We start from the raw sequence: 24840 nt of genomic DNA, 5'->3' as shown, positions 1-24840 counted from the left end.
TCTTGAGAAGGAAGAGGAAGAGGAGAAGGAGGAACAGGATGGTCTCACCCAAACCCTCCCTGAGCCACCTCCACTGCCCTGGGGCCAGCAGGAGAGTGGCCAGGTGAGCCACTGGACACACAGCCAAGCTGTAGCATCTCCTGGCCAGGCCCCAAAGGAGCCGCAGTGTCTCATCAGGCCACTGTTCACACTGAAGCCTAATGACACCACATCCCTCTGAGAACACAGGACAGAGGCATGGGGGGAGGGGAACGACTCTCTCTGCTTGACAGCGCAAAGAGTGACCTCCTAAAACCCCTGGGACAGAGGGCTCTGAGCCCTCTCTCTCCAGGAGAACAGATGCTAGGGACATCTGCAGCACCAAAAAAAACAGGAGTTCCAAGAACTGCCCCCGAGAGCTTTTTGGATGGGAAGAGCATTGTCTGCCACCATCATGGCAAACCTTCAAGGAAGAACTGCAGCACCTGTGGCACGGCTGAGAGGCCACCCCGGCACCCAAGAGAGGGGCTGTGGTACCGGCGTGGGCCGAGCCCCATTTCCCCACCGGGCCCGGGATGAGGCCCTGAGCGGGATGTCCGGGGAGCTCCCGGAGTGCTCCCAGCCTCGCCGGTGTCCCGAGGCCGGGCAGGAGCGGGGCCGTTAAACGTGACTCAACCAGAAACTGCCGGGCCGGGGAGGCGGCGGGCGGGAGGCAAATGAGAGCGCGAAGGGAAACCTCAAAAAGGCGAAGTGACGCGGCGGGCGGGGGACACGGCGCTGGGTTTGCCCAAATATGGAGAAAATCGCGGCCCGGCTGCGCCAATGGCGGCGTGGGGCGGTTGGGCCGGGGCCGGGCCGGGGCCGCTCCGTCACTTTCCGGGGCACCTGCTGCCCCCGGGCACGCGGGGGAGGGGGCAGGGACCCCGTGGTCCGGGGGCGCTGCAGGGGCCCCGACAGCATCCGCTGCTGCAGATGGGCAACTCCTGTTTCCCCTCTTCCTGGCATAGGGGATGCTGTGGGACAGAGCTCAGCAGGGATACCGGGAAGGAGGGATGAGAACCACGAGGCTGGGCTGTGGATTTCCCAGGGCAGGATGGGCTCAGGAGGTGCAGGGCTGAGCTCTGTGCTGACAAACTCTGCTGTCCCTTGACCTTGACCCTCCAAGACAAGGGGCAGGAATAGCTGAGATCTCTGAGGGTGAGACATGGAGGAGGGGGGACCGGCAGTCAGGGCTGCCAGGAAGCATCTCCCCGAAGATGGCATTGATGGCACCTTTCCAGCACCTTTCCAGGCCAGCTATGCAGTTCCAAAGCCCCCACCTGGCCAAGGGGATGGATCCTGCAGCCACCGCAATGTGTTGCCCTGGACCACACACCTGGGCTGTTTGGGCACCAGAGATGCAATGTCCTTTCCCAAACCAAGTCCCATGGCTCTGTTTGAGCACTCAGTGGTTCTTCTGCAACTGCCTGTGCAGAAAGACCATTCATTCCCTTGGAGGGAAAAAGCCCCTTCCAGCCCAGCAGCAGCACCAACCTGGGTGACATGCAGGTGGCCAGGAGGAGGGAAGGATAAGTGCCACCTGGGATGCAGCAGGAGGTCTGGGAGAGCTGGGGATGGAGAGATACCATCCTTGGACTTCAGCTGTGGTCTCACTTTGCCATGTGGCCTGAGGAAATGGGTCCTCAACATCCCCAGCCACCTCCACTAGCAAGCTGAGACTCCACTTTGCCCCTCCCAACCCTCTGCATCTCCCTTCCCATGATGGAGTAGGCCAGGGAGGTGAAAGATTTCAGGCTAGAGGAGGGTTGGGACCCCCCACCAGACTCCAGAACCCCAACTCTGTGGGCAGACCTGTGGGTTTGGAGGTGTATCCACCATGAAGCAGTTTAGGTCTCTTTGCTGACAGCCCTGAGCTCACAAGGGGTGGATGTTCCACTTCCAGGTGCCCTTTGCAGGCCTCTGTCAGGAACCCACCAGTCTCTCCCCTTCACAAGGCAGAGCCTCCTCCTTCCTCCACAGTTCCTGAGGGGAAAGCACCCAGAGGACGCATCATGCATCGGAGCTCCCTGTTTCCTCACAGATCCCCTCAGCAGGGAGCACATCCCAGTTCCTTGCCCACCTGCCTCCATCTCAGTGCACCAGGGTCCCTTGGGACAGGCACGTGGCAGCTGGACCCTGTTCCTGCCATGCTTTGAGAGCTCTTGTACCTTGCCCCCTCCCCACCTCTCCCCCTCCTGCTGCTGCTCGGATCTGGCCCTGGGCGCCTCCTCTCCCCACATCAGACACAGGGGCCTTGGTGGCTTCTGCCCATGTGCCCTGACATGGAAGTGATAGGCAGGATGGGGCACCCATTCCTGGCATGCCCAGGCTTTGCCATCCTCATTACAGCAGCATTTCACTCCAGGCACCAGGACAACTCAGGTCATCTTCCCTATCACCTCCACCTGCCAAGGTCTCCTCAGCCAGTTTCCAAGGAAAACAGTCTTAAACTGGATCTGTCTGGGGCTTTTCCCCTACCCCTACCACCTGTCCCCAGGGGTTTCCATATCCCTGAGGTATCCAGTTCCCCTAGGCACACAGGGTGGCCAGAAGGGAAAGTCCAAGTCCACACTGGGAGCCAGTGAAGAAGGTGAAAGCGCATTTAGAGTGAAGCAGGACTGATTCTCAGAGAGTAGGAGCGCCTGTCCTATCAGGAAAGGCTAGAGCATTGGAATTGCTCAGCATGGAAAAAGAAGCTTCAGGGTCACCTAACTATGGCTTTCCAGTACCTGAAGAGAAATTACAGGAAAGATGAAGAGAGACAATTTACAAAGGCCTGGGTTAGATGGGATATTGGGAAGGAATTGTTCCCTGTGAGGGTGGGCAGGCCCTGGCACAGGGTGCCCAGAGCAGCTGTAGCTGCCCCTGGATCCCTGGCAGTGCCCAAGGCCAGGCTGGACAGGGCTTGGAGAAGCCTGGGACAGTGGAAGGTGTCCCTGCCCATGGCAAGGTAGGGAACGAGACGGTCTTTAAAGTTCCTTCCAGCCCAAACCATTCCATGATGCTGTTGCCAGCCCCGGCAACACCTCAGTGTACCAGGCACAGCGCAGCCCCGGGGGCAGAAGGGGGGGGTCGCCCTGCCTCGGCCCCCTGGGCAGGGTCCAATGTGCTCTCGTACACGTCCCCCCTCACCCGAAGCCCGGGTGGCCCCAGAGAGAGGCCGAGGCCGCCTTGGCCCGGTGTGGGCAGGTCGCTGTCCCCGGGCAGCGCCAGAGGGGCCCCCGCAGGTGGGGACGGCATTTCCCGGCAGCTGCCTCTGCACAGGCACCGAGGGCTCTGCGGTTTGGAAAGTCGCTTTTCTCGTCCGCAGGGAGAGCCGGGGTATCGGTTCTCAAAACCCGCACGAAAATCCACTGGCTCGTGTTTCCTGCCCTGACCCTGCCGCCCAGCGCTGCCAGGCTGCTCGGGGTGCCAAACCTGCAGCATTTTCGGGCCTGGCTTAAACATTCGAGCGTCATTTGGTGCAGGGGGAGGAGCCTTCCTGACTCAGCTCCCAGCCCGCTGACGCTTCTCTCTCCCGATTCCCACTCCGGCTGCTGCCGCACATTTTTCCTCCAGTTTCTTCAACGTGAGAGCTCCCTGCCCTACTTTTTGCAGCCAATAAAGCTCCGCATCGTTTGCTTTTTTGCTCGTACATACCCCAGACAGCTCCGGGGCTGGACTCTCACTGAAGGGCTCTCTTGGGAGCCTTGCGGGAGCAGAGGATCGCCGGGGCTCCGCGGTGTGAGCTGCGGGCCCGGCGTGGGCAGCGAGGGAGCTCGCAGGGAATGGGCTCGGGGGCCAGCCTGGTGAGAGGCATCGCGTTCTAGGAAGTGCTACAGGCACAGGAGGTGCAGCTTTCAAGGACCACCACCTTCATTTTCCTCACTGAGGTGGCTCCTTTGCATCTGCACTGCAGCTCTGGCCAGTCTTACCTCTATATATCCTGGAGCACTTGGACTTCTAGCAAAGGGTGAGGTCTCTGCAAGGTTTCCAAACCCCCTCAGTTTCCCCGAGAGGCACAGTGACAGTGCACACTGCTCCCTGGGGACAATTTCCTTAAGCAAAGTTCCCAGCCCTGAGCAGTGACTGCAACTTCCCAGGAAGGGAGATGAGAACCACAGAGCCTCAGCCCCACAGCAACCCCAGCCAAACAAGCCCATCCTGCTCAGGGTCCTGTGCAGAGCCCTCTCGTCACCTCCTTTGCATCATGGGCCAGGGGACAAGGGTCTTGGGTCCTGATGTGGCTCCAGCATGGCCATTCCCTGCAGCCAGGGGAAGGCAGCTGGACTGAAAGGTGCTGTGAAACAGCAGAAAATGGAGCTTGTGCCTCAGTCGGTCTCCAGCAGTTCCCCAGCCCCAGCAGAAGGCCGTGCTGCCACCCCGTGGCACTCCCAGCGTGAGGCTCCCCGGGCTGGGCATGGCAGGGGAGTTGATCTGTCATCCAGCATCCTCCCAGCCTGGCTGGAGCCAAACTCTTGCTCCCCAAACCCGTTTCCAGCCAGCTGGAGAAAGAGCCACCCACCTCATCTTCCTTGCCCCCTTCCATCCTGAACGTGTCAGGCTGTCCAGACAGCCCAGACAGCCCATGGCTGCAGCTTTCCCAGACCATTCCACAGGGGATGAATGCATCTGGGGGAATCCCAGGTTACCCTGTGCCACTCATGGCACAGCTGGGTCAAAATTGCCCTCCAGAGCCCAGAGGTGCATGCCCAGAATGCCTAAAGCCGAGCATCCTGCAGAGGCAGGCCCTGGGCTGCTGGGACAGTCACACCTCTTGTCCCACTGGCCTGCTGGGAAATCCCAAGGTCCATCTTCTGCCCAGAGTGCAACCCAGCAAGCCTGAAGGATGATTCACTAGTCAACTCAAGGGCTTTGATTTCACCAGATGTGCAAAAGTCATGGTCAACTCCCCTTTTGACTGCAGAACTGAACCTGCTGCTCCCTGTACCCAAGAGGAAAGTCCAACCCCCAGACCAGGGGCTGATGTGCTCTCACCTCTTTCCACAAAAGGTGACCTGCACCTGGAGACGTTTGCTGGAGCTCAGAGCCCAGCAAGGACTTGACTTGACCCTGGTCTGCACTGAGCAAATACTCATTACTTCAGCACCACATCTGCAAGGGCCCATGCAAAGGGTGGCTTAAGGCACCTTCCACTCCAGCTTCCCTGTGCTCCAGGCTTCTCTCACCACATTTCTGCTCCAGATCTCTACAGGAGGCCAGGAGGCCATGCTCTGTCTGACCTGGGGCACCTAGGACTCATTTCTCATGGCCAACTCTACAAACTAGAGCAGTGCAAGGGGGGCATCACCTCTGCACGCCTGGCAGTGTGACTCTCAGCCAGTCCTGCATTCCCTGTGCTGCAGCTGCTCTCATCCCAGACCAAGTGCAATTTTCAGGCTCTACTGGTTTTCCATTACTTGTCTCCAGAAAACAAAACTTGAGCTTTCCAGCTCCAGGATTATCTCACAGGAAAAAAAAAAAAATCTTATTTCACAGGGCTACTGATTGAGGACTCGGCCCTTCTCGATCAATGGGTGCTGCAGAAGTGAAACAAAGTAATTCAAGAAGGCCAAATCCCTCAGGAGTTCAAGTGTTACAGACACTAAGCTGACACTTGTAACAGTCAGATCTGCAGAATAGGCTGGGTGGGTGTTTCCACCCTTGCTTGTCCACCCCGCCGGTGTGCATGGCCTGGTGCTGCCTCACAACCACACCAGCAACGGGCTCGTCCTGCTCTGCCTGCCCTGGAGCCCAGCAACAGCCAGTGGATGGTCCTGGAAGCTCCATCCTGCTACCTGTCGCTTGTACAGGACCTGTAGGCCCAGGGCTCCATGACCTTCATGTAACCAACTCCACAGGAAGCCCTGGCCATCACCATCTCTGCTCCATCCAGCTGGCAGCTGCAGGCTTCCCACATGGAAGGACACCCCATGGAGCCAGGGCAGGATCTCGCTCTCAAGGCAGGAATGTGGCCCATGGCACAAGCAGTGACAATCACAGGCTCTGCAGTGTGGCACAGGCAGGGGGGTGAAACCAGTGACAGAGTGACAGCTGGACCCAGCCCTGACCAGGCAGTGGGTTTTATTGAACTATTTACACAGCTATTTCCCAAATCCCCTCTTTCCCACATCAACTGTAATAAAAGCTTGGGCATCATGATGAAACACCTCTTCCCAGCTCTACTCACACCCTCCCCCCTGTCAAGGCTCAGATAAATGTCTGTGGTGTGGAGGAGTCCGGAGGTACTAAGTGAGGGGAGCTGAGCCAGCACACCCCAAGTCCAGCCCCACTTCCCTACAGGATAAAAGCTCAGAGGTTTTGGAGCAGTCCCCACTGCTTCTTCCATGCAGCACTGGGATCTCCAGGCAGCACAAGGGCCCTTCAGGTTTTTATGGCTGTGTCCCGAGACTTGTAGGCCACGCCACGGCTCTTCAGCTCTCGGACGATCCCTGCAGCAAGGAGACAAACACATTTCAGTCTTCTCCTGGAATGAGGAGCCCTGGGAACATCTGGTGGTTCTGTCATGTAGAACTGGACAATAACCTTCATTTCACAGAATGATGGAATATCCTGAGTTGGAAGAGGGATAAGGATCATGGGAGTCCAGTCCCTGGCCCTGCACAGACACCCCAACAATCCCACTCTGTTCATTCCTGGTAGCAGTGTGCAAATGCTTCTGGAGCTCTGCCAGCCTTAGGGCTGGGACCATCCCCTGGGGAGCCTGTGCAGTGCCCCACCATCCTCTGGGGAAAGAACCTTTCCCTGATATCCCATTTAAACCCTAACCCTGGGTATTTCAGATGTGCCTGGGCTGTGGCAGAAGGCCTCAGCTTCCGGCCTCATGATGTTTCCAGCTCCTTCCCAATGCAGCCCTCAGCTAGAAATAAGAAACCTGGGGCTCCAGACACAGGCATAGCTTTCACCCCAGGGGTTTGGGATTCACCCCTGGGTTAGGAGTCTGCTCTGGGACTACATATTGGGCAGGAACTCAGCTGGATGGATGATGCCCTTTCTGCATTCCAGAGATGAAGCAAATCCTCTGCACCCTCTACTCCATTTGTAAAAACACAAATCCACCATGGCATAAGCACTTAGTGCAGGAGGAGGGGTCTGCTCATTGGGATTGCCACAACAGCACCCCATTCTGAAAAACACTTTTTTATAAACAAAACTCCATGTTATCCTGGAGCTGAATGGTTTGAGACATGCCCACTTTCCAGAATCACTAATTAATCCCAATTGATGCCTCTGATAGCCAGGCTTTAGTCAGCAGCTTACAATATAAACTTCTGGCAGGTACAGTGCTGAACCCTAAAACTCCCTCTCTAGTCCAGCACCTCCTTGCAGTCACCTTTGCTGATCCTATCACACTTTTGCTGATCCCATCACCCGCATGGCATGCTCCCTAATGCAGTGTTCAGAGCCCCAAACCCTGACTCCACCACACAGGTACCTTGGGGCAGGCGGCCGGTCACAGACACTGCATAGACACCTGGCTTGAAGGTACCTGCAGGAAATAAAACCCCAAGTTACCCCACATGGAGCAGCCACATGGGAATCCTCAACCTGTGCAGATGTCCGCTTACAGGGAGGGCAGAACTCCTTCTAGCAGTTCCAAGTTCCCAAGTTCCCAAACCCAAGTTCCACTCCAAGCAGCAGTTCCCGCTGCCCCTGAGAAGGGTTTGTAGAGAAGGGATCTCCAGCTCCCAAATTACTCACTGATCCGCTGCCACTTGGAGACCCAGCTGTCCTCAGGGCTCATCATGGTGATGATCCTGCAGGGGGGATGGCAGTAAGGGGATGTCTCCTGGCTGGGTGACCCCACAGTGCCACTTGGGTGTCCCCAGGCCCCCGGGGGACCGCGGCCGGGCCCAGCCCCACTCACCCATCAAAGGAGGAGCTGGTGCAGTCATAGACCATCTCGCGGTTGCCCTTCATCTGCAGATACGTCTCACAGTTGTCACAGCCATCATACTCGAACTGGTCGATGGTCTAAGGGAACACGGGTGTCGGAGACCGGGACCAGCCGGGAGCCGGGTAGCCACGGGGCCGGGGAAAGGGAGGGAAGCCCGGGAAGGAGGGTTCAGGGCCACGGCCGGGGCGGACGGGAATCGCCCAGGGGCTGCAGAGAGGCCCGGGGGGGAAGGGCCGGGGCAGGAGAGGGGAGGCCGGGCCGGGGTCGGAGGGACAGACCCGGCGGGGGAAGCACTAGGAAGGTCCAGGCCGGGGAGGGGGACCTGGGCCGGGACAAGGAGGGCCAAAACAAGCAGGGAAAGGGCCGGGAAGGGCAGAAAGGCTCGGGCCGGGGCCGAGAGGAAACAGCCGGCGCAGGGAAGGGCCGGGGCCGGAGCCGACGTGGTGGAGCTGGGACAGGGAGTGCCGGAGCCGGGGAAAAGGGCCCGGTAGGGGCTGCAAGGCTTAAGCCGGGCAGAGGAAGGTCCGGAGCCGGCGAGGAGCAATCCCTGTGCCGGCCCCTGTCCCTGTTCCCTTCCCGGTCCCACCTTGACGAGGGAGCAGAGCAGGCAGGCCCGCAGGTGCCGCAGGTCCTTGGGGACGGTCTCCAGCGAGATGGCGGCCATGGCTGCCCGGTTCCATTCTGCGGCTGCGCAGCGGCCCCGGCCCCGGCCCGGAACAGGAACGGGAACGGGAACGGCTCCGAGCTCGCCCCAGCCCTGGCTCCGCCCCGGGCTCGAGTGGGGGCGGCGGGCGGGGTTTCTGTCACGGCCGGGCCGGGCCCGAGCACAGCCCCACGCACAAAGAACAAACGCAGGCAGCAGACCAGTACATGGATAAATATATTAGTAAATAAATATATTTCTGAGCACATCATCATATTCACACATCTTTGTGTTTATCGGACATAAATACACAGTTTTGCATATATATAAAATGTATTCTTTTTTATTTTCCCCGTGTGTGGTCTTTTTTTTTTTTTTTCTGGGTCATAATTTATTCCCAAACCCCGAGAGCCAAGATAGACTCGGCAAAAAACAAAAACAAAAACAAAAACAAAATAAAAAGCAACAACAAAATGAAGCGATATTCACATTTCCGAAGGATCTGAGGGATTTGTGCAGGAGGGGAGATATCCAGCCAGCCCGACCATATGCCCAGTTCAGGGGGTGGGACCTCTTGGGAAGGGGGTCCCAGCAGAAGGACTGGGCCTTCAGTTTTCATAGAGGGAGTTTGGGATGCTCTGGCTTCCATCAGTTTTTGGCTGTGACTTGGGATGCAAAGAAGGAAAATAAACTCTGCATCACTGCAGGAATGCTAGAGAAACTCCACGGTGGAGCCCACAGCCCTCAAAAGCATCACCCAGAAGCAAGAGGTAAAGAACTGTGAGGAACCATTCCCTATTTTCTCAAATACTGCTTCTTCCCTTCCAGGAAGCCAAGGACAGTCATATATCTACTGAAGAGGATCTTTCAAACCCAAGTTCCCAGACAGTTCCTCCCTCTCCTCCCCCTGAGCCCCCATGGAGGCAGACCTGCACTCCAGCATTTCCTACGTGAACAGGAGCAGCAGCATAAGGTCGGGCAAGGGAGACACCTGGAAGCAGGCGCTGCCCTGGCAGCCTGGTAATACTGCAGTAGGGAGTGGAGAGGGTGCAGCTTTCCCAAAGAAGCTTGTGGCTCACAAATTCAGGAATCTCCTCTTCTGTTAGGGACAAGGAGGGAAAGAGAGGACTTTAGAGCTTCACTTGTTCTTTTGAGCAGAGAAATGAATCCCTGGAGGTTCTCTGCCTTCCTGACTCCTAAAAAAAGCAGTGGGAGCACCCTGACTTCATGACCTTCCCCCTCTGTTAAGCCTCTCAGCCCTCCAGAATGTCCAGAAAGGATACAGGGACCTGGTTCAGACAAGCCACAGACCAGGAGCACAAGAAGCCAAATGGGGTGAATCCAAACCCACTCCTGGATTTTTCCTCTAGTTAAAGAGTGACTTCCCTGCACAGGAGAATTCTGAGCTTGTGTCTTCTGCTTGCCCTGTAGGACAAACAAGAGCCTGGAAAGGTCTGAATGTAATTCTGCTGGGTTCTTTGATGAAGGAAATTCAGCTCTTCCCTAGAATGAAAGATCCCACAGGGGCCTGGTCACAAGGAGACAAGGAATGAGCACTACAAGGGAATAATGTTGGGTTTAAAACAGTGCTATTGGCTGGTCACTTGACTGTCAGGGACTGATTAGCAGCCGGGACCAAGATGCCTTTTTTGAGGATTAAGGGCAGCAAACCCTGTAAAAACCTTTCCCACCAACAAAGGGAGGCAGAGGATTATCCTGAACTGGGACTGCATCACCAGAACACTCTCTTGCGAAGCTGCTGCTTCAAAGGAAGACACGGGAAGCTTTACTGAGCAGATGGGAAAGTCTGTCCCTACATCAAGTTTCAAATTGTTAAGAGTTATCTTTAGCTCCAGTATTGTACCCTCACCAATGCTTCCTTGTGCTTGGAAACACCTGGTGCCACAGACACGTGCACTTCACATGGGAATCTGGCTGATTCTTTGGCCTGACTGATCATTTAGTGCAATGAACCTGACAGGAATTCTCTGCTGTTTGAAAGCTACATGGGTTCTGTATGTTTTGAATTTGGCAGGTTTCATTTTGCTTGAATGTCTGCAAATTATGAGATGTAGGAAATAAGAACTAGTGATATTCAGAAAAACCCAAAATATTCATAAATGTGGGGGAGGGGGAACATAATAAACTAGAGCCTGATGACTTCTCAAGTTTTATCCCTGCATCATCAAAATGTTGGAAAAGAGAAAAATCCTTTTGAAGGATTTCAGGAGTCTCAGAATATGAAGTTAAGGCTGGGTGATGGATAGGGCTCTGCTCTGCATTTGTTATGGAGGCTTTTGCTGGGAATTTTTGCTGTGTCTTGGGGCAATGAGAGGAAGGAGAGAAGCAGGAACCACATGAACTCCAGGATTTTGTATGACTCCTGTGATGGGGACATCTAAGATATGTTTGAAATATGCTCTTAACAGGCCACGAGAGCTATTTGAGGGTAGGTGGAGGAGTTAGGGGGTGAGTGAGAGACTTTGTTCACATTGCCAGATGAGAGGGTGGATTCTTTGCAATGGAAAGAGTCTGACCCAGCTCCTTCCCAGAACTGTTGACATCCCTGTGTCTTCCCCTCTCCTGCTGCTGGCAAACAGTCAGTGGCTGAGATGGTGTCAGCTGAGGGACATTGAGGTGACCAAAAGTGATGAGAGCTCTTGGTTTCCACTGAAGTCAGAAGCAGCACCTTGCAGGGCAGCCCTGTGAGCGGTGAGATGGAGAATAGCTTGTTCCTGTGTCTGAAATAAGCATGGAAAAGTTAATTGAAGAAATCTGGCTTTTGACCTAAGTGAGGAAATGAAGTCAGGAGCTACCAGGCCACAGAAAGTAATTTCTGCAGCTTTTGGTCTTGAAGGCTTGTTTATTTTTGCAGTGTTTAGCAAAACCTTCTGTGGCATGAACACGCCAAAATAGCAGCTTGCACTCACTCGGTGAGCTCTCCCTGGGAGCCCTGCCCAGCTCGGAGCAGTGCCACGGGATGACGAGGGGCTGCCTGTGCCTCCAGAGGAGACAGCCCAGAGAGCAGCGCTCTGTCTGTGTCACCATCGGGCCATGGGGACATGTCAGGAGACCATGAGTGGCCCGTTGCTCTTGCCAGTCTGTGTCTCAGCAGGGCAGGGCTGGGCAGAGCCACATGTGAGCAGCTCCATCAACATCTGTGTCCACTCCAACTCCCAGCGAGCAAACAGGCCAGTGTTTTATTAAACTGAGTGTTCATGGACATCCTGGACCTCCTCTTCAGATTCTGCATTCAAAGAAAAGGAGAAAGAAGAGTGTCAGCTACACCTGGCTGAACATTCCCAGGCTCTGCAGCGGCTGGGGCCTTGACCCTGCAATCCAGAGAGCAGATGCTGCAGGAAAAACCACTAAGTGGAAGCTACTAAAAAAGCCACTAAGCCACTGAAACAGGCTCCCCAGGGAATGGTCCCAGCCCTGAGGCTGCCAGAGCAGGAGTGTTTGAACAATGCTCCCAGGGATGCACGGGCTGGGATTGTTGTAGTGTCCTGGGCAGGGCCAGGGACTGGACTGGATAATCCTTGTGGATCCCTTCCAATTCAGAATATTGCATGATTCTAGGAAGTTTCTCTCAGTTTTTCAGAGGGAATTTTCTGGCCACCTCCCAGCCAGTTTATTCCTCTAAGGTGAAGTACAATAAAATCTTAAGACATCAAGCTGCTCCTTATATATTTCAGAGGAGGCAGGCTAAGGGCATCCTAGGATTCACATGACAACAAGGTGTTTGTTTTTGAGGCTTTTTTATGTTTGCCCTTTGTGAAAATCTGTACTGCTGATTCAAAAATTATTAGGAACAGAAAATAACACCAATTCATATCTCACAGAGCCAGGGGGCAACAGAAACTCCAGGCAGTAAGAGCAGAGAGCACTGATGCAAGACAGGAATGACACACGTTCCACAGTGTGCGAGAGGTTGCACAAATTGCTTCTGAGCCCAGCTCAGGCCCAGGCTCTTGCCAGCCCCTTCTGCCTGGAGAATTGATAGGCAGGTGCTGAGCAGTTTACTTGGAAACATCCAACAAAAGGGCTGCCTAAAAAGGTGCACCCAAGTCACTGCTCCAGACAGCCCCTTTCTCTCTAAGTCACTGCCTGTTGTCACACACACCAAAGTCCCTTCCCAGATGTCTCTCAAGCCTGCCCAGAACTCTTAGACAAGGTCAGCATAGCCCAGCAAAGGCATACAGGCATTATTTTTCCTATCTCCCTTTTCCTGAATGTTTCTGAGATCAAAGGAAAGAAATGCCCTCTTAGAGATTCATCGAGGGCAATTCAAAACAGCTTTTCAGAACAGTCACAACAAATTCTTGTTGGTTATATATCATCTATATATCTGCTCCAGCTGTAGGAGCAGAGCCTTGAAATTAAATATGTGGGAAGAAAACAAACAAATGAGATTCTGCTTGGAAAAGTGTAGCTAATCAATGTAGGAAAATGAATGCACATGATGTTATACATGTACACACACGTGCAAGCATGGCCACAGTACCTGAAGACAGAGTTTAAGCATCTCTTACATTTGTGCCTTGAGTCACAAGTATGTGGAATAAGCCATTTCCAACTGCTTTCCTTGTCACCAGCTTATGTGCAACCCAAGAAGAGACTGTCCAGCTTCAAGCCCTCTGCCTTCACATGCCTTCAGTCTCAAATAGCATTACTAAAAGATTTTCTGAAAGCTGTGCCTGCATAAGTGTCCCTTGCTTCGGCTAAGAAAAGATCATGAACTGGGACAGGTCAGAGAACCTTGGCTGGTGGACTGGCCATGGCAGGGCAACGACCTGGAGCACACCATCATGACACCACAGAAATCATGTTCTTTGGGTTTTAGGTTTTAAGGGTGGTCTTTTTTTGCCCTCTAATCCCTTTCCCCCTCCCTAGTAAGGTTACAAGATGTGGCAGGAAAAGGGACTCAGGATGAGCAGGAAGGAGGAGACGGGGAGGATATTGAGAGCACTGCAGGAGGTGAGCTTTCACAGGGAGAGAAATCAGGAGATTTCATCAGCCTGTGCTGGAGTAATGTGGCTGTTCTGGGATGCTTCCCAGGTGTGCCGGGGCAGTTCAGGAAGCCATCCAGCTGGAATTCACTGCCAGCTGTCTGTCTTCCTTTAAGAGGATCCATCAGCATTGCTCCAGGATTGATTCTCCAGGGACAAGACTCCCAGGTGTGGTCTCTCCAGGCAACAGAAGAGTAAGGGATCCACCTTTATGCAAAGCCCACCAAGAAGGGCTGATGGAGGTGCTCAAGGAAGAGGCATAAACTCCAAGATCATGCAAGGCTCTTTAGGGTCATCCACAGCGTTATTCCCTGGGATGCCAGTGCATGGCAATCTCCAGGGGCTGTGGACCAAGATTCAGCCTCACCTAGCAGCTGGGTGAGGTTAGCATACACCTGGAGGGTGCTGCATCCCACAGGAGCACCAGCAGCTTCTGGAAGCCCTGGTTTAGGAACTTCCTGAGCCAGAGGGTGGATTTGCATCTCTGCATTTGCTACCTCTTGATCTGGGCTCTCAAAACCATTTTACTTCGGGCATCTACATCCCGGGGGCAACCAGCACCAGGTTTCATTATACACCTTGTGTTGCCTTTTGGGTGTTTTAAAGCTTCTGGTTTCCATTTGATGCCATCAATTTCTTTGTTCTAAGTACTCTCTTGTCTGCCTTCTCCTCTGCTCTCCTTATTTCATATCCTCTCTTCCCTATCCTCTGCTGATCACCTTTTTTCCCACATGAAAGTCTCACTATTCTTTCTATTTTCTCAGAAAAAAACATCGCTGTGATTGTACCAGGTACACTTCTGCCTGCTTCCAAGGGGGCAGAAATTATTTCCCTTTCTTTTTCCACCCTTTTTGGTGATCAGGAGCTGTGAGATCACCACAGGCTTACACAGCTGCATAAAGGCACTTTCTGCTTGTTCCACATAGTTCCCAGCCAGCTAATGATAACGATAGTAATAACAACAATAATGTTGTGATTTTTACTTAAAAGTGGCTCTGCTCATGTGTGGCATTTTGTGCTACTTACAGAGGATTTCATCCACCACCCTCTCACTCAACAGCTCAGCAGCAGGAGATCCTCCTGTAACACTCTGTATCCAGTTTTAATGCTTGACATCCTGATGGATTTTATATGTGATACACTTGGCTATCTCCTCTCCTTGTCCAGCATATTTATGAGCTTGCTGAAAGGATCATACAGTTGCAGAACTCCACTTCTCTCCTCTCTGAGTAATTCCCCTCCATTAAGTCTGATCTGCACTCTTGTCTCTTTTTTCAGTGAGTTATTTACCTGTGGGAGCACCTTCCCTTTTATCCTTTCAGAGCTTCCTTCCCCTAAAAGATCTGTCAGGCGTTACCTCTCCCTACAAAAACTGGGTTGCCTCCTCCCCTGGTTTTCACATTCAGCCATGTGCCTACAAGTCAGACCCTGTATTTGAATTTTTAACAAATTGCTTGGCTGGAAAGTCAGGCTCATCATTCTGTGGCTTCAGCTATTTCCAGCTGATATTGCCCTCAGCTCTTCCTCCTTGGTCTGGGCATGGATAAGAGATTGCAGTCCACATTCAGGATTTATCAGCTGTGTGCTTGATCCCTGCAGGATGCCCAGTGGGTAATCTGTACCCCTGGCAATTTGTTACTCTCCACTGTATTTCAGAAGTGCTCAGACTGGTGATTTGATTCATGAGGGATTCTGCCCCCCCTGCCCTGAATGGAGCTGTGCCAGGTGAGAACCTCCCTGAGCACGCCCCTGGTGATCACTAATGCAATAAAGGCAGTTTGCTCTACTGCTCTGCACTTACAGCCCCTGAACATCCCTCAGACTTCTGTCACTCCCTAGATCTGAAGAATCCTAGGCAGCCTTCTCCCTTCCAATGCAGCAGAAAACGTTTGCATTAATAGTCTGCTTCACACAAGCTGTTCACAGCAATATTCCCTGGCCTGTCTCTCCATGGCTCTGTACTTCACTTGGCATCCAGCTCTGTTCTGATTTCCTTCTCCAGCCACACCTTTGCTTTGAAACAGCAGTTTCCAAGTGCCCTCTCTGCCCTGCTGCTTGACCAGCCCTCTTCTGGGGCTGTGCATGATCCCTGTGCCCAAAAGCATCTTTTGACTGCTTATTTTAGCAATATTCTCATAAGACTCTCCTGTCTATGTAGGCTCCTCTTTGCAGCCTATGCTGACACAGTGTTATAAACCCTAATGCCACCCTCCTCCTGCTCAGGGGCAACTGGGGATTTTTGTGTCACTCGTCACTGGACTTGACACTCTTAGTGCAGTGTCTCTCCCATGCCACCAGAAGAGAGACACGCTTCCCTCTCTGTAATTTCATCTAGGAATTACAGGGTCCCACTGTTTGTTTTTCTTTTAAACTGGGTTTCTGAGAAGTTTATGTCAAAACTTTAATTTAAAGCTGGGCTTTTTAATTCATCCACTTATATTTTTAGCCTTATGCCATTTATCTGGAGGCAGAGATGCATTTTTCCTTGGTCTCCTTGTTTGTGTCCTGCTTGCATGGGACTGTCTACTGAGATTGCTCTTTGCTGGTTTTTACTTCTCTATTGATTTACACTTTTCTCAAGATAAAGAACCAATGTGATTATAATTCAGAGGTTGTGTTATGTCAACCAATGTTTTCAGCTTGGTGGCTTTTCTGCATAAGCCCTGCACAACCTCTGTGCTCTGTCCTCTGCTCTTAATAAAGTTAAATCCTGAATCTGTGTAGTCTCTCAATCTTGCAAGGGAATTCTGACTCTCTGGGTGATCCTGAAAGCATCCATAGAAGCTACTGCAGTAAACAGACATACTTTCAGATACATTGGTCCTTCTACCTGCTGGAATGGGGAGTGAAGAGGGAATGAAGGCTTGGTGTGCTTGGCAAAGCAGCTGGCACTGGCTCTGGGTGGGGGTCAGAGGCTCATCAGGAGGTGATGGCACAGACTGGGGCCACTGGGACCATTTCCAATGACACAGAACATCCCAGCACAGACCTTGCAATGCCCAATGTTATGTGCACAGACCCCTGCTCTTGAAGCCTCCCCGGTTCATTGGGAGCTCGAAGCAAGCCCTGAGCAACCTGCCCTGAGCCAGGAGGGCTCTCTCCATGTGGGGTACCCTGGGAGGGCATCGGCACTCAGAGCTCCCTGCAACCAGAGACATCTCTGCCCTGATGACTCCTTATCTCTCCAAACACCAGCATCCCTCCAGGCCTTGGGAGAACCTCCCTATCACCTACCTGCAGTGTCAGGCACTTCTGCACCTGGGAAAAATATCTGTTCCTGGGAGTCTGGGAGGCCAGAAAGCTGCAGGGAGCCAGACCATGCCCATCCAGCCTCCCCTGCCTCACTGCCTCTGCAGAACCAGGAGCCTGGGCGTGGGGTGGGGCTAGATAGACAAGCACTGGGAGGAAGTTATTATCTCTGTGGCACAATGGGCACAGTGAGTCACAAGTTTAAGGCCAGTGTTATAACAGAAATTAGACAGCCAGATCTGTGTTTGGTACCTAAATCAAAAGGATTTGCCCGAGGACCTGCAATGAGTCAGTGGCAGGGCGAGGAAGGGAGCCAGGCTCTGCTCCCAGCCAGCACCTGTCCCTGCTGACTTGCAGGTTGCTGCCTTCAGAGGACCTGAGAGAGCAAGACCTGGGAGCTAAACTCAGGTTCTTTCAAAGACACTCGTCTCAAAGGCATTTTCCCTCTCTTTGTGAGAGAGCGCAGCAGTTAGGCAGAAGGCCAAACTTTAATTACATCTGATTTCCAAAAGACACTAAAAAGCAACTCCCACGCAACAGAGGCAGGTGAGAAATGAGGGATGTGCAAATCGAGCAACTCAATTAGTCTGTTCTACTACCCCGGGCCACACACACTTCCTTTCTCACTGATTCCAGTTAGCTGGGCTTGGCTAAAACAACTGGAGCCCAAAAAGCCTTAATGATAATGACTCTGCCAGTAAGACACCCAAGACTGGTGTAAGGACACTGAAAAATGTGGTCCCACCCCTTCCTTTGGGAGATATTCCAGCTGCTAGTGATATTTAATTAAAATTAGCCACCTTATTTCTCAGTTGTAGTATTTCAGGGTTTGGTGCACTCTTTAACACACTTGCTCATCATTCAGGCCACCACCCTCACAGGTGAGCTCTGGAAGGCTCCTGCAGTCAGTGCTCCTGTAGGAAAACCCATCAGGAAGGTACCAGGTGTCCTGGCAGCTGGATTTCCTTCAGCAAACCTCCTCCTCATTCACCTGCTTGCTGCCAGTAGAGGCGAAGACCAGACTTACCCTGACCACCCTGCTGAGATGGGCAGTGAAGGCGGACACTCAGACTGTGCCTGGGGGTGCACGTCCCTGAGAAATCCGCAGGAACTGAGTGGTTTCTCTCCTGTCCTGACAACCCCTCCTCCTGCTTCCTCAGCTCGGAGCTGGACTGTGGCACTAAACATTTCCAGAGCGGCTGGGAGCTGCTGGGCAGGGGAGCGCTTGGGATCAGGGGCTGGGCTTCAGGAGAGCAGCGGTAGCCAGTGGGATGGCCAGGAGGAAGGTGAGTGTTGCAGGCTCCAGGCTCGGCTGAGTCCTTGGCCAGGAGAGCAGGGTCGAGCTCCAGGGGACACTTTCTTTTCCTTCGGTGATGCCTGCTCTGTAAGCTGTGTCTGGGGGACAGCGGGACAGCTCCCAGTTGTCTGTTGGCATCTACACTGAAGTCCAGCCTGTTTGAAGAAGTGGAGGGGGTGTGAGGGGGCTCCTGGCCTTCCTGGGGACAGGCTGGCTGGCCTGCTGGAGCTGCCTCCTGCAGCACGGCACTGCTTTCCAGAGGCTGCTGAGAGTGATGGCTTTTCTCAGTTCTCTTTTGTGTCCGAGCACTGTGGAAGGCAACCTTGGCCCCGGAATACCGGGATTTGCGTGGCCCAGGCCCCTGCCCGGCTCGCCCAGGGGGACATTCCGCGTCCTGCCTGTAGTGGTGGTGCTGGTGGTGGTGGTAGTGGATGTGGCTGAGCACCCGGGGCTTGGCCAGAGCAGCCCCCTGGGGCACCATCAGGTCCAAGGACCGAGGCCGCCTCTCCCTGGGCAGCCGCAGCTGCTCCTGACCATGGTCCGTGGCGGGGCCCTCGGAGCTGCAGTACACAAAGGGATCATAGTCGCTGCTGAGGGAGCTGCGGAACGTGGAGCAGCTGCCATGGATGCCCTGCAGGCTGACGTCCGTGCAGTTCAACATGGAGTCACTGGAGGAGCCATGGCAGGGCCCTGAGCTGGAGTCGCTGCCGGGCCCGTCAGCCAGGTACCCGCTATGCTCCGTGAGATAGCTCTCCCCAGAGCCACTGCTGTTGTGCTGGAGCCCGTGGCCAAGCCCTCGGCGCAGGGTGGGCACACGGTGCTGCTTCTGTGCCACGACTGCCTTGGGTGCCACACAGGGGGGCTGAGGCTGAAGGGGACACGTCCTGTGTGGTGCCAGCACCTGCCTGCATGCAGAGGGGTTGGGGTGCTGCTGCCCCAGCAAGCCTGGGGTGAGTGGGGCCACGTGGCCACAGGCCAGTAGGGAGGTGGCTGGTCTGTAGGGCATGTAGTGGATGGTGCCAAAATCCAACTGGGAGAGCTCTGGAGAGTGGAAGAAGGGGTTGCCATGGGCTGACTCTGGGGGAAAGCTCCTGAGGTTCCTCTGAGGATATGCTTGTGGGAGGTGGTAAAGGGCATGTCCTGGATGCTGGCGGAAAAGGTGGAGTCGCCGCCCCGGCTCCATGTCCTGAGGGACCAGCCTGGAGCTGGCAGCCATGGCCTGGTCCCCCGAGTCTCTGGCTGTGGAGAAAAAAGGAAGTTATGCGGCACATATCCCGCAGCCCAGAAGGGAGTACCCAGCACATGTCCCACAGCCCAGCTGCAGCAACCCCAGCACTGATGCTCCACTGCCCTCCCACCATGCATGGCCCCACGTCCCACCCATACTCTGCAACTCCTCACTGCCACCACCAAACCACCCTGAAGGTCCTGCACACTCTCCTTGCTGCCCCTGCAACCCCCAGATCCCACCTTCCCTTCCCCACAGATCTCAGGATTGGAATCCCTCTTCTTGGTGCAGGTCCCAGCTCAAGCCCAGCACCTTGCTGTACCCTGGTGGGCTGACAGGCAAGGGACTCCTCTCCATGCACACAGTCCCCTGTCCACTCTGTGCACAGGGACATGAGGACCTGCTGATCCATCTCCCAAGAGTAACTGGAGCTCCTGGGCACAATCCTGCACCCAATCCTGTCCTCAGCCAGGAAATGCCGTGTCTGAGCCCTACCAAGAATATTGAACATGCAAAGTGGACACGTGTGGTGTTGCTGCAGCCAAGGGTCAACACACTCCCGATGGAACTCGTGGGAGCACGAGATGATCCGCAGTTCCTAGAAAGAAGTGGAGAGGAGGAGGATGAGCAAGGCGAACCATGTTCCAAGACCTGGATGGGTCCTTCTTGATGGAAGTGAGCCTTGAAGGACGGACAGACATCTAACAGTGAGGGGTCTGCAGCCCAACTGTGCATGGAGGAGGCTGTGGAGCACCTCCAGTCCTGCTCTGTGAACATCCAGAGTGGTGCAAGCCCTTGGGAATAAGAAGATTTCAGGCTGGGTGCTATGGAGCAGCAAACCCAATTTTATCCTATTTCAACATAGGCATTTTACCCCACACCACAGCTGGAGACCCGCCTGGAGACATGACTTCAGCAGAGGCTTTATAGGCCCAGGGGCAGGCACACCTCCATGGATACAATCCCTTTCCAGCACTCAGGAGCTCAGAAGGAAGCATCTCACAGGCTCCTGCCATTCTCAGCTCCCACTGTTGACCCCCCCACCAGGGAAGCCAGAGCCATGAGTACAGCAGTCCTGCCCAAACCCTACCTGCCCCTCGCTGAACTCCTCGAGGCAGATGGCACAGACCGGGGCGGAGCTGCAGCTGCTGGCCGAGTCCCAGCGCGGGGCCGGCCGTGCCCGGGGCTGGTAGCGGCGTGTGGCCAGCTGCCCGATGGCCTGCAGGGTCTGCTGCTGCACCGAGTCCTGCAGAGACACACGGGGCTTGAGGAGAGGCTCAGCCTTACTCTGCCCTCCCATATTCAAAATGGGATTATCAGAAATTTGGGGATGATACCTATCTGCAGAGGTGACTTTCTGTCTAAGCTGACTCAGCCAAAGTAGGCTTTGTCACCAGCAGGAGACATCTGGCCCTAGATATTCAAATAACTCAGCAGTGCTGAATTTCTGATCCCCAAATTATTGTCTCTCTATGGGACAAATGGGATAGTCTCAAATATGGAAATACATCTGACTCTGAGAAGATGATTATTTCATTTGTTAATTTCTATTAAGAATGCTAAATCATACAATCATAGAATCAAGGAATGGCTTTGATTAGAAGGGACCTTAAAGCTCATCTTATTCCACTCTCCTGCCATGGGCAGGGACATCTTCCACTATCCCAGGTTGCTCCAAGCCCCATCCAACCTGGCCCTGGACACTTCCAGGGATCCAGGGGCAGCGACAGCTTCTCTGGGCACCCTGTGCCACAGCCTCCCCATCCTCATAGGGAAGCATTTCTTCCCACATCTAATCTAAATCTCTCCTCTTAGTTTACAACTGTTCTCCCTGTCCTATCACTATCTGCCCATTTCCCCTCCCAAAAGGTGGCTGTTCCTGCTTTCCCTTTCTCCCTGTTTGCTCAGACACATCTGCTCCATGAGATCCCTACCTGAGTCCTGTTCAGCTGGCACTTTGTGCGGACAACAAAAATCAAAATGATGACGACCACAGTGCTGACCACTGTGAGAAGAATCCACACATCGTAGTCTGGCTGTTGGATAAAACAGGACAGAAATTACTCTTGTGTGGAAATTACTCTTGGTGGGAGTTAGAGGCTAGGGGAATCTCCATCTTTTCTGGACCATCAGTCTTGGGAAATATCATCCTTGGCCAAGCTCATCCTCTTTGTTCTTTACAGGTAAAATTAAAAACAGTTCAGTCTTTTCTGCACATCCATACAAGAATAGAATATCTCAGTCTTGCAGCATCTCAGCTCCCTTGAGACCATAGTCTAAGGCAGCACAAAATGAGAAAATCAAGGCTTGGTTTTACTTGAAGAGACAGAGAATCCCCTTGCCTCACTTGTGACATTAAAGCAAAAGAAACTAAGTAAGCTGAAAATGCTTTTGAGCCTTTACTTGCAGCAGGTCTGAATGCTAAAGACTCCTGCAACAGGCCGTGATGTCCATCCCTGAGGAAGAAAGCTCAGTCTCTCTGGGAAAGCTTAGCAGGTTGGGAGGGAGGATACAGGACGCAGTGGGAATCATGTGTCTCTCACCCAAGCTGGTGGCTCCTTGACCTCTATCTTCACGTGGGCCTCTCTGTTCTTGTTCACAACGCCCATGAGGAGCTCAGCATCATGGCCCCTGATTAGGACCACAGGCTGGCTCAGGCCTCTGGGCTTCCTCAGCTGCAAAGAAACAAACACAGTAAGGGCTGATCCAGCACAGCCTGAAACAAGGATGATCCTGGCCTCCCAGGCAAGTCCATTCCTCATGATGTTTCTTACAACACTTCAGAGACTGACTGCTCCCCCAGGTTTACACTATCCCTCTATGATTAATCAGATGCAAGTTTCTCTTTTATCAATTTTCCAGCATGGATTTCTTTATTTTCCCTGCTGGTGACTCCTCATGCACAGCCAGCCATTTCTTGGTGTCTCTTGAGCTCCTTTCAAGCCCCTGTGCAAAAGCTCTTGGTCCCTCTTCTTCTCTGTGAAAGGGCCAACAGCACTGCCAAGTGCTGCCTTCACCAGAGAAATGCTTCCTCTGCTCTGGACCCATCCAGTTCCCCTCCTCCCTAAGGACATTCTGCTTGTTCTGCTTGTCACACTGGCAGTTTTCCACTGTGGTCCAGGCAGCATGGCACAGGCTGGCTCAGCAAGTGTCTGCTCTCCTCCAGACTGACCTGGATCAGGGTGGCCATCAGACCCAGTAACCCCTTCCCTTCCGCTGGGGGAATCCAAAGGTCGGTGGACAGGGATGGAGATGTGAACAGAGGTGCAGATGGTAAGAAGACCATGAAGGCAAGGCCGAAGCTCTGAGTTGTTGATAGGATTTGATGCTCTTTGCTTTTGTGTACCAAATGGGAAAGCTGGAAAAGTGGGAGCCAAGGCCCGGGGTAGGGATCAGAGACTGGGATCTGAGCAACATCGGCATCACCTCATGGACCTGCTTTTGCTGCTGTGTTTCTCTGGCACCAGAAATTAAGATGTAAGTGCATGAAAGAGCCACAAGGGATGGATCCAGCAAGGAGTCAGCCCAGAGCTTGGATGAGGTCAGGCACCAGCTCCCCTGTCTGTTCCCTACCTAAAGCTGGATATCCCTGGATTATCTGGATGGGGAATTGATTCCCTTCCAGAGATGACAACAGTGCTGGGGAAAGGGACCTTTGGAGGTGTCCTAACCAAGGTTAAACCTGCACCAACAGAAAAGCAGGTTGACTTGGAAACTTGAGAAATCACCTTTCCTGAGGTACATTGGGCTGTCTGGACTATGTGAGATGAGGAAATTTATGACTTCCCAAGAGGAAACATCCAGCTCAGAAAAGTTTGATTGTCCAGACAATGTCTTTTAAGAGCGTGGATGTGCCATGGAAAGTGTCTGTGTAGGGTAAGAGCCAACACCCAACACCAGCAGCATCCTGGGACCTCCCACTGGTGCCTAGGGGGTCCTGCCCTGAGCACATTTCAGGATGAGACAGGAGCACTGTGTTTTAGCTGAGGGTATCACTGGGGTCTGTACCTGATCAGCAGCACTTTCATCATCGGTGATGTCAAAAAGGATCGCACGGGCTCCACGCTCCCCTGCCAGCTTTGCCTGTCCAAAACAACAGAAGCTTCAGTGGACATTTTGTACTGTACCCTGTGTCCACACCTGCCATTGGATCCATGTCTGCCTCCTGGGCTCTTCCCAGGAGAAAGAAGCACCTGTTTGGACTGAGGAAACCGTTCCTACCTCAGTTCCTGACTTGTGTTGAGCTGCAGTGCCTACACTTACCAGAGCTCTGCAGCTCACAGGTGGTTTCTTCCTAAAGTTGTGGAGGTGAACTACTTGGTGGAGTTGCAGCCACAGCAAAACACAAATCTAACAATTCCCCAGCTGTCCGCCTGCCAGCTGCTCCCTTATTTCAAAGCTGGATTTGCTGGGGAGGGATGTGCAGCCCCGTTAGCCCTGCTGACCTCCACGGACAGCAGAAACTCCCACAGGTCCCCTGTCACCTGGCAGCACCAGGGCTGTCAGAGGACCTGACTCCCACTCACGCTGCTCTCCCTGGTTCCCCCTGCTCATAAGGGAGAAGCTCAGGTGGAGCCGGGTCTGCTCTAGGATTAGCAGTTCGGTGGCTTTCCCAGAGGGAAGGGACAGCTCAGAGACCCACCCAGCCGAGCACACATGCCACCCTGATGAGGTAAGCAGCCAGGAGCTCGAGGGTCACCCACCTCCTCCCAGGCAGCCAGCCCCTGGAGCCCTCCCAGCAGGCAGAGGCAGCCCCGGGAGATGGAAGGTGAGCTGGGCTGGGCAGGTAGCTCAGGCGGAGCCCTTTGATCCCAAGCAAACAGGAGCAGCATAGCCAAAGCCGGCGGGGGCCGTGGGGCACTGCCCGCCCCCAGCCGCGCTCTCAGGCGCCGGGAGCCGGCCGGGCCAAGGGATGCGGCATTCCCGGAACGGCCGGGGGGCACCAGCTCCATCCCTGCTCCCGGGTCACCTCGGCAAGGAGCACTGGGGGGCCTGGGTCTGGGTACACGTATGGGAATGGAGCTGCACATGGTCAGCAACAGGCAGAGGTGGAGGCTCTGAGCTGCTGACAGGATTTAACACTCATAGGGAAGCTGGAAAAGTGGGATCAAGGCTCGAGACAGGGATCAGAGACTGGGTCCTGACTAGGATCGATGGAACCCCAGTATTTGCCAGCACTTTCAGGGGAAGAGGACTTTCAGGGAGTGAATTCCATCCAATAGTCAGTCTTTGATGAACAACAAACAGCTCTACATTGATTTTATCCTGCTAAAGACACTGACTATGGGGCAATGAACAACTGAGACTGGACAAGTGACTTTTCCCAACATCTTTCTGACTCCTGTTGCAAAGGATACAAATGGTGACCAGGGACAGGGCCCAGGGAACAGCTGGAGCTGTGCCACAGAGGTTTAGAGTGGAGATCGGGAAATGTTCTTCCCCCAGAGGGTGCTGGGCACTGCCCAGGCTCCCCAGGGAATGGGCACAGCCCTGAGGCTG

General features: G+C 53.9%; 2 protein-coding genes across 2 annotated transcripts in view; both read right to left on the bottom strand.

The window, feature by feature from the left end:
• Window positions 1-6064: 6064 nt before the first annotated feature.
• Window positions 6065-8659, bottom strand: SUPT4H1 (SPT4 homolog, DSIF elongation factor subunit). Its single transcript, XM_071447850.1, has 5 exons — window positions 8502-8659; window positions 7886-7992; window positions 7720-7775; window positions 7454-7507; window positions 6065-6449 (listed from the first exon to the last, which is right to left on the bottom strand). The coding sequence occupies exons 1-5, from the start codon at window positions 8577-8579 to the stop codon at window positions 6382-6384; spliced, it is 363 nt and encodes a 120-aa protein (XP_071303951.1). The 5' UTR covers window positions 8580-8659; the 3' UTR covers window positions 6065-6381.
• An 848-nt stretch (window positions 8660-9507) lies between these two features.
• The window catches only part of RNF43 (ring finger protein 43), a 59572-nt gene continuing 44239 nt past the window's right edge, over window positions 9508-24840 (bottom strand). The window contains exons 4-10 of the mRNA XM_071447851.1: window positions 23350-23424; window positions 21885-22016; window positions 21276-21377; window positions 20432-20587; window positions 19837-19939; window positions 17844-19352; window positions 9508-11805 (exon numbers count right to left, since the gene is read on the bottom strand). Of these exons, the coding sequence (XP_071303952.1) occupies window positions 11762-11805; window positions 17844-19352; window positions 19837-19939; window positions 20432-20587; window positions 21276-21377; window positions 21885-22016; window positions 23350-23424 (2121 nt within the window). The 3' untranslated portion in view covers window positions 9508-11761. The remainder of the gene's footprint in view (window positions 11806-17843; window positions 19353-19836; window positions 19940-20431; window positions 20588-21275; window positions 21378-21884; window positions 22017-23349; window positions 23425-24840) is intronic.

Source organism: Agelaius tricolor, unplaced genomic scaffold, assembly GCF_023055355.1.
Source record: "Agelaius tricolor isolate 1412-34295 unplaced genomic scaffold, bAgeTri1.0.p SCAF_25, whole genome shotgun sequence".
In the NCBI taxonomy this organism is placed as follows: domain Eukaryota; kingdom Metazoa; phylum Chordata; class Aves; order Passeriformes; family Icteridae; genus Agelaius; species Agelaius tricolor.
This window is presented reverse-complemented; position numbering and strand designations above follow the sequence as displayed.